Here is a 9170-nt window from a genome sequence, read left to right as displayed (position 1 = left end):
ATCCACACAACCTCCATTGTGGATAACACACAGATGAATTAGGGTGAAAAGGAGGGTTTGCAAGATCCCAAAGCCCAACTCGCACTGATGTTTATGAATATTTTCTTTCAAGGATGGAGACATACAGAACCCTGTGCAAGTCATCTAAATAAATAATCACCTCTGTCTCCTTTGGGTCCTGCAGGTCCCTCTTGACCAGTTGCCCCTAGACAAGAAATTGCATGCTTTCAAAAAAAACTTACGTTCCAAATAATTTTTTTCAACCAAAAAGGATTTGTTTTGCACAATTTATGACCAATGTGCCTCAAAACGGGGCAAAATTGGTCCAAATTTCACTTGTATTAACATGCTGCGATGAACGTCGGTCTAGAGAGCCAATAGGGAAAGAGACAAAAACTTAACTTGACGTGGTATGCACAACACATTAATTTAATTTCATGAGAAATTCTGCGAGCCCATTATCGGTTAAAACACCCAACGGTAAGGCCGGAGATTCACTTATTCACCACTGAGAGTGCTCTCAGTGCACATAAGCGTTGCTGGTTCACGTACCGGGAACTCCTGCTGCACCTGGAATGCCCGGCTCCCCTGCATGGACAAGAGGCCATCTTAGTCACACACTCTCAGAAAACCTTAAAGGGCACTGTAAACATTGAAAACTTCACATTCCACTCTGGAAGTGGTGGCAGCGCATGGATGGACACGAGAAGCCGGGGCAGTTTACCTTTCTGTCCCTTCAAGCCAAAACCGCCATCTTCTGATCTCTCCCCAGGTGGCCCAGGTGGCCCAGGTGGCCCAGGTGGCCCTACAAACCTCGCAAAGGCTGGATTTTTGTTGGGGGGCGGGCGGGCGGGCGGGCGGGGGGGGGGTCGTTAAAATGTTTCAATATACAACTTTGGCTTTGCACAAATATTAATGAAGTATTATGAAGTGTCAACCTAAGCATATACAGATACATACTTTAGATGAGATTGTTTGATGCTTTGCAAATGTTGACACCCCCCCCCCTCCCACATTTTCTACTTCACCCACCTCCGATAGGGAGGGTGGAACCAGGTACACCTGGAGACCCTGCAGGGCCAGGGAGCCCTGGAGCACCCAATGGTCCTGGAGGCCCTCCTGAAGAAATATAACCAAATTCATATTCTTTGGGTCTTTCGGTAAAGTCACGTAGATAGGTTCAAAGAAAATTTAAAAAAACTACGACATTTCGATCACAACACAAGCGTTCGTCATCAGGAACCTATCTACGTGACTTTACCAAAAAATCCAAAGAATATGAATCCCTGCCGTCACGAAAGAAATATAACCAAGTGTTGTTACAACACTGGGTCAATCATGATCATCAGCCATGATCAATCCACTGCCGGATAAAGGCCGTCTCTCGTGAGTCCTGCGTAGTTTCAATCCACGCAAGCACCCACACACGAGCGGATTTCATCGCTCCGTATCTGCAGTGGGGCAACTTCTCCGGAGTGTTTCCTATCCTTGGCTGTCGCACTGTCGTTCGTGCCGATCGTAGGCCATCACCCCTTCTCGCTATGACGTGTCTCCTGCCCAAACCCACTTTGCTTACCAATCAAAAAGATATCTGGCTAATCAATGTTCCTAATTGCATTACGCAACATAATTCCAAGCATACATCTCTTCACGCATCTTTGTGCACTTTTCAGTTTGTTCCATTTTATTTGTGGTAAAGGGGCAGCCCTGCAATTGCTTGGTCTTCCACGTCGACAAAACGTGTTGGAAGAGGTGGCCGTACCCACACTTTACCCCACCACACGTGACCTGCCGATCGATGAACTGTGGCGAACCCATTTACATTGCAGGCTGGGCACAGGCGGAGTGCGGAGAGGTGAAGGGTTCATTAAAAAAACACTTTCATTGCTTCAACTGCCACGCCAAACTATGGAATTGAACCGGCGTGCCAACCATTACACCACGGCGGCTCCACGTGACAGGTAACGTGCAATGAAATCGAATAAAACTCTGCCTTGTTCTGGCGCGGGTTGACAGTCTTAATGACTCGAGATCAGGCGTACGCATACTGAGTGGAGAGTGCGTGCGTTGACACACACACACACACACCTGCTGGTCCCGGTGCGCCAGGAGGTCCTGGTGGCCCAGGAATTCCCACAACACCGCCACCACGCCCTGGTCCATTCTCTGCGCGAGAGAAAACGTTTCGCGATATCGGCACACTGCAAAGAAATACATGGCCGAATATCGGATGTAACTTTCCCTCCGAAAATCACCGCTTCGTTTATACCGCATCCCTCGCTCAACCCCACTCATCGACTCCAAATTAGGGGCTACGACCGACCAACCGACTGATGCATCTCCGCAGTCTCGCTCTATCCGTCTGGAACTCCATTCCCCCCCTCCTTGCATACGAAGCATTCGGTCTTCATCCACAATCAAGGAGCGTCTAAAACCGCACACCGGTTTCCACGGAGGTCAACCAGTTGGGCCCAAGTTGGGCCACCACACCTTCAGGTCGCACTCGAATTTAATCGCCCGTTTGCAGAATCAATGCGTCTGTTATGAATAGTCTGTTATTGTCCAAAATGGACGGTGATCGTATTACTAGGGATTAACTCCATCTCGTTTCTCTAAAACTTTTTTTGTGTTTAGTTTGTTGTCCTTCCCTCACACCTCCAATTAGCACGGTCGGTTATGTACAGTGTGATAGAAGTTCAACATACATAAGATGTAGAGGTTGTGCACTCAAAAGTTGGATTGGTGGCAGGAAGGAGGGGGACTTAAAAGAGAAAAAGATAGGCCTACAAGGAGCGATCGACATGACGAGAGTAAGGAACGAGTGGAAGAAGTTTGCCAGTCTCATCGTCAACCGCAACTGCCAGAAGGGAAAAGCGAGATAGACAGGAATCTTTGATCTGAGCTTTTAATTCTACTCTGCAGGCTTTCGTGGTTGTATAGCTCTTACATTTGGAATTCCATTCAACTCCCGAAGAAGCTCCCACAGCACGTGGAACAAAACGTTGGGCCATCACACCGAACGTGATGTGGTCAAACCTCGAAAACAAATCCCAGAGCTATGGCAAACTTTTAATCATTCAAATTTTCCGACGCGTGTGTTTGACACGCAGGCGAAACAGCAGTCGCGGACTCACGAGCACCAGCCCGCCCTGGGATTCCTGGAGCTCCGGGCACGCCGGGTTCTCCGCCTTCGCCTGGAAGATGAAGTCGACAAAAAAATGTGTGAGCTCGCCTTCAAAGGTCATAAAGACACACTTTTAAAAAGGATAATTAAACAAAAAAAAACTCCCATAGGTGTCAGCGATCTGCAGAATCTTGTGGAATTATGGCGGGAGGCTTGCCTTTCTCGCCCGGTGTTCCAGGGCTTCCAGGTGGGCCCATAGGGCCGGGTTCGCCAGGTTGGCCAGTGGCGCCGTATTCCCCGGGTGGGCCGGGATCTCCTGGGTAGCCTGGCTGACCAGGAGACCCAGGTGGGCCTGGCTCTGTGGGGTTGTGTAAAAAAGAAAACCAGAAAAGAGAATAAAAATCACTGCATGCACTGTATTCTCCAGATTATAAGAAGCACTCTTTCCCCCCTGTAATTTAAAGCAAATGTTGGGGGTATGTCTTATAACCTGGAGAATACATTGCCTTCCAGAAGACGTGCTTTCATCTAGTTTATCAGAATTTTTTTTTTCACAATATGGTTCTCAATATAAATACATCACCGCACAGAGGAAAGAAGACCATCACCAGGAGACGGCTCTCCATCCTACAGTGTTCTCCCAATTATAAAACACAAAATTACCACAAAGTGTATGGCGCATTTTATTTTCTGGAGCACCTTATAATGTCAAGAACGTGGTGAGTATTAAAATATTGAGTATTCAGGAAGCAAAAGGTGATGTTCTCACCTCGGCTTGGTTCTCCTGGCTGGCCTGGATATCCAGTGTCGCCTGAAATCACACAAACCCAGCAACAGTTGTGAGCAACGGAAATCCTTCATCAATTGCGGTGATGTAGAGAATCTCAGAATGCTCTGATGGCTCGACAGTCGAGGAACTCTGACTGCGGGACGTATATGGGATAAGTGCAATGCAAATACAAAATGATTCGCTCACCAATATCTCCTTTTGGCCCAGGTGGACCCAATGGCCCATCCAGTCCTGAAGAATTAAGAGACATTTTAGGCTCGTGGTTTAATTTCCTCCACTCTCCCCCCACCCCCACATATTTTTTTGCAAACTGTGGACTTATTGTGTCGTGAATTAGTTTCAGCCGGACACGGAGAGATTAACATATTCTGTTTATACAAGCATGTCAGCGTTGTGTGGACCATCACGAAGAAGAGGCATGTAACGATCTACCCCCTTCACGGTTCACTGAATCGTTATGACCTGAGGTTAAGATTAAATTCCACGTGGGACTCATCTACACGTACTCACCAGTCCCTAAGTTGCATAGCTTCTGAAATAAGAGAGAATTGGGCTACAAGGTTGCCACACTGCTCCAAGCCGGGTAGCAGAGTCTCTGTGTCTATCGAGTTTGTTTTTTGTTCCACATGACCGAAGATGATGCTGACAACGGCATCGCCACTTTCGCGTGTGACTGTGGCTCCGAAGAGTAAATTGCATGAGCGGCACTCTTTCTGCCGCTGCCACAGTAGAGTTTTTGGTGCAAGACGGTGCTGTTGACTCGTGTCCTCATCAGGTCAGGCCACGTGGCGAATCGCGGCGGTGATGTCTCCGTGCCAACCTGCCCACCTGGTGGTCCAGCAAAGCCTGGGATTCCGGGTGGACCGGGCTCTCCTGGTGGCCCTTGACCCACGTTACCTGTGCACACAATCGAACGGCTCGCAGTTTACACAACCCCCAGCGACAGCGAGCACGCCAAGGGAATGCGCGGCAAAATCCTTTTTTTATTCTGTCAAAGTTGCCTAGCACAGGGCTGGAGGTTCAAAAATTCCGAGCAGCCAGCAACAGACGGCACGACTAAAAGGGACAATGGCTGAGAGTTTAATGCGTCAAACAGCAGGAGGGTAGAAGCGGAAAGAGAAGTGTTGAGACCTGCAGTGCGCTGGCAGAGCACAGCGGCGAAGAGATGAACCAGTCAGTGCGGTACACGGGGTCCTCACGTCAGCCATACAAAGAAGAAGAAGACTGAGTCCTCAACATAGGTGGAGGAATCAACGATTGAAGTTCATGGGAACAGTAACCACTGTAGTCGTAGTATTTGTGTTAGAAGAATAAAAGGAAGATGACCGATTGCAAGTGAGCAGTGAATTAGTGAGCGGTTGGTTTATCAATAATAAGCTGTAGGCTGCTTGAGCAGAATGGCTGTTACGACCTTGCCGCCCTTGTTGTTATAGTTTTTGTAGCCATTTATGGCGGGGGGAAATTCTTTAGGTTAGCTTCTCTTACATCGCGGCAAGAGCTCCTGTGTTCTTTCAAATGAACTTTGAATGTCTCAAATGTCCCGTCAATGATTTCAGCTGAAATCCTAAGGCATTCCAAAGGCTTGTAAATGCCATACCTAGGTAACTCGATGCCAAAGTGACTATTGATGCTGGGAATCTCAAACAGCATCTGGTCCTGAGACCGAAGAGGACTGGGCAGGTCGACCCCTGTAGTAAATATTTCACAAAGGTAGGCAGGGGTGACCCCGTGGCAAACCAGGAATGCTAACACCAACAACTTTAATTGAACTCAGTGTCGCTGCCCAAAGACGTAACGTCACCTTCTAACAACGACGCGGCTACGAATTGGGACAATGCCCTCATGATGGACCGGACTGTGTGTTACACCTTCACTGTGGTGATTTGCTTCATACATCGACAAACATGCAAAATGCCGGCAAAATTTTGAAAGTGCATGCCCAGTTTGTGTGTGTGTATGCTGAACTTCTTTCGCACCGTACGTAGCCAACTGTGCTCATCGGAGGTTAGAGGTCCGCGCCATGACAGCAGTTTAGTCACCAGTGCCTTTAGGAATCGTTGTGAGTGTGAGCAAGAAGGTATTTGATCATTTTCATATTTTGTTGATATTCTAGTGTTGCCAGGAACAAACTCGTAGGAACGACAGTGACTCCCGGCACTGCTGGGGGAGATGCGGGACTGACCAGGATTGCCGACTGAACCTGGGAGACCGGGCAGCCCCTGCTCCCCAGGTTTCCCGTCATTTCCTGGAGGCCCCATCGGCCCTGGTGGTCCAGTGACGTAGTCGCCTAACGGGCAGGAGAACACTCTTGTAATTAACTCGAGATCATTATCATCATCATCATCAACCACGAGCAGTCCACTGTTGAAGGCCTTCCCATATCACAATCAACACGAGCTCGATTCATAGCTCCATCTCTGCTCTGGATTGTCCTATCGAGCAGTCTCGCGCGAGTGATTGGACTCCGTACGTCTTTAGCTAAAGGAATTGATCGGTAAACAAAATGCATGCTGACGAGGCTGATCTCGCGCAGCCCAAATTGCGGCGTGCGTTTTTTCCCCCCAAATGTTCAAATGCGCTGATGAGTCAACATGAGAGTGGTTCAAGCTTACCCTTGGGTCCAGGTGGTCCTATCAATCCGGGAGGGCCAACTGAGCCCGCACCTGAAGGTGATAAATGGTACACGTAGGGTTTTTTATGAACGCGGTCAACCCTTCATTCACCAGGGTAACCGGGACCAAAGGACAAGGTTTGGTCCCCCATGCCGTTTGTGTTTTACCCAGGATAGCCCGGGATAGTGCAGATTTCAACAAAACACAGATAATGCAAAAAAAAAAACCAAGCATTGGTCACCTACGTGCAAAGGGGGTGAAGATGTAGGATGCATCGTCTGTGTTTGTCGCTTCTTAAAAGTGATCGTCTTTACTCGCCCAAGTGTACGCCGTCCCCCGTGGAAATGTTCACAAACAATGACCCTCGACAAAGCGATGAGCAGCTGATAATAGAACCGACCGCGCGTAAAAACGTTTCTTATTATACAAGTGGGGGTTCATCCTCACCCCCGGATAATCTGCCCACAGGATAATGGAGAGCTAACTGCGCAAAGTGTTGTGATGTTTGGTATCTTAGGCATACGCAATAATGATTTCAAGAGTGATTGTATTTTATTGCGAAGCAGCGCAACAAAATCAAGTGTCACCTGGAGGACCTGGGGGGCCCGGAGGGCCTGGTGATCCGCGTGGCCCCTGAACATCTGATCCTGCAACACAGCGAAGCGTCACACAACGTCCCTCCGAAGTGGCTGAAAGAATTATGGAAGTAACGATTACAGATCATATACTAGTGTGGTATGAATTTGTTCGATGTACAGGGTGGTCGAGATGTCTTGTTTACCCACATTTAATTATCTAAAACTTCATATTTTTAAGTAACGTTTATGCAAAACAAAAATGAATATACAATAGAAAAAAAAAGTTAGGGGTCAATTAATTGGGGATCACAAGACATCTGGACCACGCTCTACAAGTGGCAAAACCATACACACGAATCGAAGCAAAATTATTCTCACGCGCACGATTCGACGCGTCAATCATGAGCGCAATCATAATTTTTTTCTCCGTGTGTCCCCAACCCCTCCGCAAACCCACCAATGTTACACCGACAGTGCCGTCGGCATGACGGCACTAGACGAATACTCCCACGATGAACTTGAGCAGCGCATCGCCCCCCCCGTGTGTGTGTGTGTGTCAGAGACCGGTTTGCACAGGGAGAATGTCACACGGCGGAGGACTTTCTCCACCGTCACATCCCTCCTGCAAACAACGGCTGCGACTGCATCGTCCGTGCAACGCGTGCTACCACGCCAAAGATTGGAGCAACGCCTCGCGGCGACTAAACCAGGAGACTCGCGGTGCACGGGAGGAGAGCGGTCGAATGTTTTGAATGCAGTGCTCCGCAGGTGTCACCTGAGCCCGATAACCCATCTCTGCCTTGAGGCCCAGCAGGGCCAGGGGGTCCGGGAAGTCCCGGGGGTCCCGGGATGCCTTGCACCTCTGTGGGATCGAGGAACATCTCCATTGGCTGCACATAAGCGGGTGAAAGTTATTCTTTGCGTGGCTGTAACGTTATACATGCCTTTAAGTTTGAACGAGTGAAAGAAGTGAAACTCCTCTGGTTACCGATTAAAAAAAAAAAAACTCCTCTCCACCGTGAAGGAGAGGACGTTTAAGCGACACGACTCCTCCAATCTATGAAAACGTGGCAGATTTTAGGAGCTATATATTTACATGTGTATATATGTATAAATACAGTCTATGTATATGCCGTATATTATACTGAATACACATGTGTATATACTCATCTTTGCCCCCACCCCGTACGAACAATATCGCTAAAGTTTGCTATTTTATCACGAACGGGAGGAGTTTTTAACCGACAAACTCCTCTTGTCCGTGCAAAATGGCAAATTTTAGGAGTTATGCCCCCCGCAGAATAGAGGAATTCTCGCGAACCGTGGGGGCGCCACAAATTGTAGGCCATCGCAGATAAGAGGAGTGCGGATTTGTGGAGTTTCACGACAAATTTCTGAATGAAATCATAATCATGATGGACAGTAAGAAACGTTTTAGAACTAATGTCCAAAAGCAACAGGGCGCAACGTTTCCGCGAGCAGAGCACGTGATGAACCGACAGACCCAACGGGTTCAGTGATCGAGTCAGACCACGTGCTCCGATAGCAATGACCCTGTGCACCCTCTTGCAAGGTGATCAGAAGGTTTAGAGAAAGGGCTAGGCCACCACATCAACTATTAGCCACATTGCCGCCTATGTAGCTGCCTTGGGTTTCTGATCCCACAAAGCCAGTTACGGACGTCGGACACTATGCTGACTGCGCAGTGCAAGTCATAGGCATGCGAGGGCATCTTCAATCTTCACCATCGGTCGGTCTGGCTCGTCCAGGCGGGCCCCTGTCCCCTGGCTCTCCCTGGTCTCCCTTGGGTCCTCGGTCTCCTCTCTCTCCCTTCTCTCCTGCAGGGATGCAGTTCAAGTCAGGTCAAAGCGGAGAGTGAAGCAATTTGGGGTCGACTGCAGAGGAGTGTACGAATGTGTGTACTTTGCAAATCCAGCGAGGTTGATTGCGGAAGTTCATTCCTACCTGGGATGCCTGCACTTCCTGAAGGTCCCAAAATGCCTGTGGGGGAAAGGAAAAGAGAAACACTGAAATAGGAAACTCATTCACTGAGTGTCCAATAATAC

The 9170-nt window shown here is 48.6% G+C and overlaps 1 protein-coding gene across 6 annotated transcripts in view; it reads right to left on the bottom strand.

Moving 5' to 3' along the window:
- Positions 1-9170, bottom strand: part of LOC116940652 (uncharacterized) — a 49416-nt gene that overhangs the window by 3693 nt on the left and 36553 nt on the right. For 4 of the 6 annotated variants that reach the window (XM_032950765.2, XM_032950767.2, XM_032950766.2 and 1 more), the window contains 16 exons: positions 9070-9105; positions 8850-8942; positions 7880-7966; positions 7114-7173; positions 6527-6577; positions 6097-6201; positions 4743-4811; positions 4101-4145; positions 3894-3935; positions 3342-3482; positions 3135-3194; positions 2089-2166; positions 1033-1119; positions 725-823; positions 553-588; positions 161-205 (listed from right to left, as the gene is read on the bottom strand). In XM_032950765.2, the coding sequence (XP_032806656.1) occupies positions 161-205; positions 553-588; positions 725-823; positions 1033-1119; positions 2089-2166; positions 3135-3194; positions 3342-3482; positions 3894-3935; positions 4101-4145; positions 4743-4811; positions 6097-6201; positions 6527-6577; positions 7114-7173; positions 7880-7966; positions 8850-8942; positions 9070-9105 (1134 nt within the window). The remainder of the gene's footprint in view (positions 1-160; positions 206-552; positions 589-724; positions 824-1032; positions 1120-2088; positions 2167-3134; positions 3195-3341; positions 3483-3893; positions 3936-4100; positions 4146-4742; positions 4812-6096; positions 6202-6526; positions 6578-7113; positions 7174-7879; positions 7967-8849; positions 8943-9069; positions 9106-9170) is intronic. The other 2 variants (XM_032950770.2, XM_032950769.2) reach the window with 2 other exon arrangements.

Source organism: Petromyzon marinus, chromosome 9 (assembly GCF_048934315.1).
Source record: "Petromyzon marinus isolate PM22_M1 ecotype Great Lakes invasive population chromosome 9, UKy_Petmar_22M1.pri1.0, whole genome shotgun sequence".
Lineage (NCBI taxonomy): Eukaryota > Metazoa > Chordata > Hyperoartia > Petromyzontiformes > Petromyzontidae > Petromyzon > Petromyzon marinus.
This window is presented reverse-complemented; position numbering and strand designations above follow the sequence as displayed.